General features: G+C 39.0%; 1 protein-coding gene across 16 annotated transcripts in view; it reads left to right on the top strand.

The window, feature by feature from the left end:
* Window positions 1-5000, top strand: part of LOC124946648 (bromodomain adjacent to zinc finger domain protein 2B-like) — a 132406-nt gene that overhangs the window by 106577 nt on the left and 20829 nt on the right. For 12 of the 16 annotated variants that reach the window (XM_047487631.1, XM_047487625.1, XM_047487623.1 and 9 more), the window contains one exon: window positions 1673-2842. The exons of the other annotated variants lie outside the window; for them this stretch is intronic. In XM_047487631.1, coding sequence (XP_047343587.1) covers window positions 1673-2842 — 1170 coding nt within the window. The remainder of the gene's footprint in view (window positions 1-1672; window positions 2843-5000) is intronic. 16 annotated transcript variants of the gene reach the window in all.

The following is a 5000-nucleotide window of genomic DNA, read 5'->3' as shown; positions in this document are numbered from 1 at the left end:
CAAGCGAGATATTACATCCTCTTTCCTTATTTCCAATGCCGCTAACGTCGCCGAATCTTCCCTTCCCCCTCTCCCCCACTCACTGTTACTCTCATTAGTTCATTAAACACCTACCCCCAAGAAGCATTCACACACGCATATCCACATTCACACTCACTGTACAATTCACCGTCTCCTCACACGTATACCACACACGTAGACCATGCAAGACAACAGAGAGAGAAAAGAAAAACAAAAACAAAAAAGAGAATGAAAGAAAGAAAGTATTTAACGAACAAACCAATAAAAAAAAAAATAAATAAAACATTAGAGAACTATACCTATACATATATACATATGTACACATATATATATATATATATATAAAATAAAAAAAGTAAAAAAAGAATATATATATAAAAAAATAAAAAAACAAAGACGAGAAGAAAAGAGGAAAAGAAACGCCGATAAAAGTGATCAAAGTAAGCTACGTCAGATTTGATAATTAGCTGAATGTAACGGAGTAGGGGTGCCCATTATCGTTTATATAATCGATCCTAATCGATTCTCTCTAATTTCCTTTCTCGGTTCTATAATATCAAAATCAGGGAACACCGAGATTCATCCCTTTTGCCTATGAATTTAACATTTTAACCGCAAGCTGATACGTTTGATCTCCATTAACAAAGTCCCCGTTTAACCAGAGTTTGCCTCGTGATACTTTGTTGTCGGATGATCGTGATTGAAAATGATCGAACTAATATATGCATTAGTGTATGTACATTATATATATATATATATATATATATATATATATATATATATATATATATCTATACGTATATAGATCTATCGTCATATAGATATCTATTTATATTATGTACATGCATATTACGAGAAGTTTGCTACCAACCCGTAGCTGTGAAAATGTTGTTGCCTATAGTTGCATATGGCTGCGTCGTTTGTTAGAGAGACGTCTTTGATTTTGGCACGCGCGTCAAAGCCATGGTGGACGACAAAATTAAATGTTAAAGGGAGTATCGATTACGATTATCTCGATGACTCTAGAGAATTTATATTTTTTTTTTTTCTTTTTTCCTTCTTTTCTTCCTTCTTTCTTTCTTTCTGTTTTTCTTTTTTTTTCTTTCCTTTTTTCTTTCTTTTTTATTTATTTATTTTTTTTTCTTTTTTTCTTTGTCAAATATCGTCCACCCTGGTTACACGAATCGCCGTAGAGTGGACTCGAATCGCTGAGGAATGAATTTACGCGAACGATCGTTTCATTTCATTAGATTCGGAAGCTCTTTTCTTTTTTATGAACGTAAAAAAATGGTATTAGAAAAGATTATTTCGTCTCATCGATGATAAGTTCACCGTACGTGCGAGGAAGTAGGACGGGCAAGCCATCGCATGAACAACATCGAACGTGACCGTTTCTAAAGAGTTTTCCACCATCCCCGCCGCCCCTCCCCCACAATTTACGAGAAAAGATAATAGTTTAAAAAAAAAAAAGAAAAAAAAAAAAAAAGAACGGAAAGAAAAAAAAAGATAGAACGAAACTCGCACGCTCGTGTGCCCAGCGATAAACGACGCCGATGGCCGTCGAAGCTGGGACGAGTTCGTGAGGTATCGTCGATTAACGCGATCGATTATTTTGGGCATACCTGAAACGTGAACGAAAACGAAAACGCAGGGTCGAAAGAGGCTCGCGTTCACGATCAAGCAGAAAATGAAGATCATCCAAGAGATCGAGCGTGGGAAGAGCAAGAGCGACGTTGCGAGAGAACTAGGTCTGGCTAGTAGCACCGTCGCGACGATCTGGAAAAATCGCGAGAGCATCGCCGAGAGCTGGAGAAATCGTGACATGATGCAACAGCAGCAACAGCAACAACAACAGCAACAACAACAACAACAACAACAACAACAGCAGCATCAACAGCATCATCATCAGCTCCATCATCAACAACAAATAATAGATCAGGAAGAAGCTATACTATTGAAGAAGCAAACGCTATCTTCCGTATCTCCGGTCGCTTTGAGCCTCTGCTCGGGTACGTCCCCGTTGACGAACTCGAGTATATCGAATTTGAACGTCCTACCGGTAACGACGGCGACGACGATGAACGTCGTACCGACGACGTGCATCGTCGGTTCGACTAATAATTCGAGCGCTATCTCCCCAACTACGCCTCTCATGTTGACGTCTACGAGCAATTCGACGAATATCTCAACTAATACAGCGACGATGATGAGCAACAACAACAACACCAGCAATAACAACAACAACAATAACAATAATAACAACAGCAATAACAATAACAACAATAACAACAACAATAGCAGTAGCAGCAGCAGCAGCAGTAACATCAATCATGCTACGATCATGTTAGGCGGGGCACCACCGACCGCCACCGTCGTCGCGACGGCTCCTCAAGTAAATTCCCTCCTACCCTCGGCTACGGCACTCCAGCTGACCGCCAACAACCCTGTGAATGCTGCCAACGCAGTCATCAACGCCGCCTCAAACGCAGCCGCAGCAGCAGCAGCCATCGCAACACTCACGGCTCTCCCATCGACCTCCTCCTCTTCTTCTTCATCTTCTTCTTCTTCTACCTCCTCCTCCTCGTCTATTTGTTCCATCTCGTCCACCTCGCAACAACAACAACAACAACACCAACAACTACTACTACATCAACAACAACAACAACAACAACAACAACAACAACAACAACAACAACAACAGGCCGTCCAACCGACGACGCCACCCTCCTCGACGTCCACCGGTACCGCGACGATCGCCGTTCAACCGGACAATACCCAGCAGGCCCAGACCCAGACGCAAAGTGGTCAGGAACTTCTGGAGGTAAGATGTCGTATGAGACGATCCCCCCTAAACCCTTAAATCTTTCCTTCCGTTAATCCTCCTATATCCACCGTTCTCTTTTATCTATCTGTCTATCTATCTTTCTTCATCATCATCATCACCACCAATCTTCCTTCCTTTCATCCATCCATCCATCCATCCATCCATCTGTCCATTCATTCATTTATCCATCCTTTCTAACCACCCTTCTTTCGTTCGACGTGTTACTAAGAGGTAAGAGACCTTGATTACTGCATCCCCAGTGGTATCTCTACGTCTTTCATATCCCTATCGACGAGATCGATAAATTATTGACGTAATTCGTTTGTTCGTTCGTTCGTTCGTTCGTTCGTTCGTTTGTTCGTTGTGAAGATTAAAGAAAAAAAAAAAAAAGAAAAAGAAAAAAAAATCAATAAAAAACAAAAAAAAATAAAGAAATGGTAGGTTAGTTTCCGTGTTTGGACGAGAAAAGTGTAGGTTTTTTTTTAGGCTCTTCCATCCTAAATCTTGGTATCCCTTACCCCCCCCCCCCCCACATCCACACCCACCCATTCCTGATCTAAAACCTCACCATCACCACCACTACCACCACCACCACCACCACCACCACCACCACCATTACCACTATCACCGTCACTACCACCGCCATCAACCCCGTAGAACTCTCTCTCCTCTTATCTAATCCTAAATGTTCTCGTGATTTTTTCAATCCACGAATGAAGGAGACAACGATGCTCGAGAGTTCGCGAACGAGTGTGGCTCGAGAGCTCGAGAGCGTCGAAAGTACCGGAAAAAGAGGGAAAAAAAAGTAAGAGAGAGAGAGAGAGAAAGAGAGAGAGAGATAGATAGAGATAGAAATATATATGTAGAGAGATAGATAAAAGATAGAGAAGATTACTCAATTGAAAGGTGAACAAATTTTTGATCGATCGATCTCTCTTTCTCTTCTTGATCTCGATCTTGTTCTTGTCAAGGAGATCGGTACTGTTGAACGCTAAGCTAAATCTGTTTGCACGTATCAGCTTCATTTATGTTTCAAATAGTTTTTAAGGATTCACGATCGCGTAATGTCGATATTACACAAATCTTTTCTTATTGTTTTTGTGATTTTTTTCCGATTCTTTTTTTTTCTTTTTTTTTTTTTTTTTTTTTTTTTTTTTTTTTTTTTTTTTTTTGTTATATATATATACTATCATTTTTTTCTTCCTTTTTTTCTCTTTCTTTCTTTCTGTTTTTTTTATTTTTCTTTTATTTTTTGCCCCCCACCTCCCCCCCCCTTTTAAATTATTGTTTCTTCTTAATACATGCATATATTTTAATAGTGGAATTCGAGCGAAAAATTCGCGTCATATAGTTGCATGCACGTTCGTTCATCGTACTTTTGTTTTTATCTCGATGATATCATTCAACTCTCAAATCAAACGAAATAATCAAGTCTTTAGGATAATTTTTAATATTCTCATATCGTCCATCCGTCAAACGGAGTGGAACGTAAGAAAAAAAGAAAAAAAAGAAGGGAAAAGAAAATAATAAAAAGAATTGAAAAGGAAAAAAAAAATTTGCAGGACATATACACGATACCCCACGCGCATACACATAAACGTTATGTGTATAACGTGATTGTTTTGATAAATTTTGTCAAATCGCTTAGGAACAACGATGATGATCATTATTAAACGGGATATTACGTCGTGCGAGTTCCCTTACAAATTCATTTTCATTTCAGATCGACTTTAGTAAGTTTGCACTTTGAAAAATCGTATTATCGATCATTTGCGACTATTTCACGATACTGTGGAAAATAAGATCGAGATAAATGAAAAAAGAAAAAAAAAAAAAAAAAAAGGGAAAAAGGAAAAAGAAGAAAAATCGATCGATCGTTCGATTTAACTTCTTATCGATTTCTTGTCATTGAAAATCACGTTCAGGCCGGAGATATCTCGTGAAACTGAGTCTTGACTAAAGTCGATTTTCTTGTTCGGACATCACAAGTGTCATCCATGCATAAAATGGGACTCGCAGGACGTGAATACCTGTAAGTGTTTGAAGAAGAAGAAAAAAAAAAAGAAAGAGAAAAGAAAGAAAAAAGGGGGGGGGGAGGGAGTGGAAATCATCGTCGTTGTAGAACACACGTCGTGATCGCGAGGAACGTAAAAAA

Source organism: Vespa velutina, chromosome 2 (assembly GCF_912470025.1).
Source record: "Vespa velutina chromosome 2, iVesVel2.1, whole genome shotgun sequence".
Taxonomy (NCBI): Eukaryota; Metazoa; Arthropoda; class Insecta; order Hymenoptera; family Vespidae; genus Vespa; species Vespa velutina.
The sequence above is the reverse complement of the archived record's forward strand: the minus strand, read 5'-3'. Positions and strand labels throughout refer to the sequence as shown.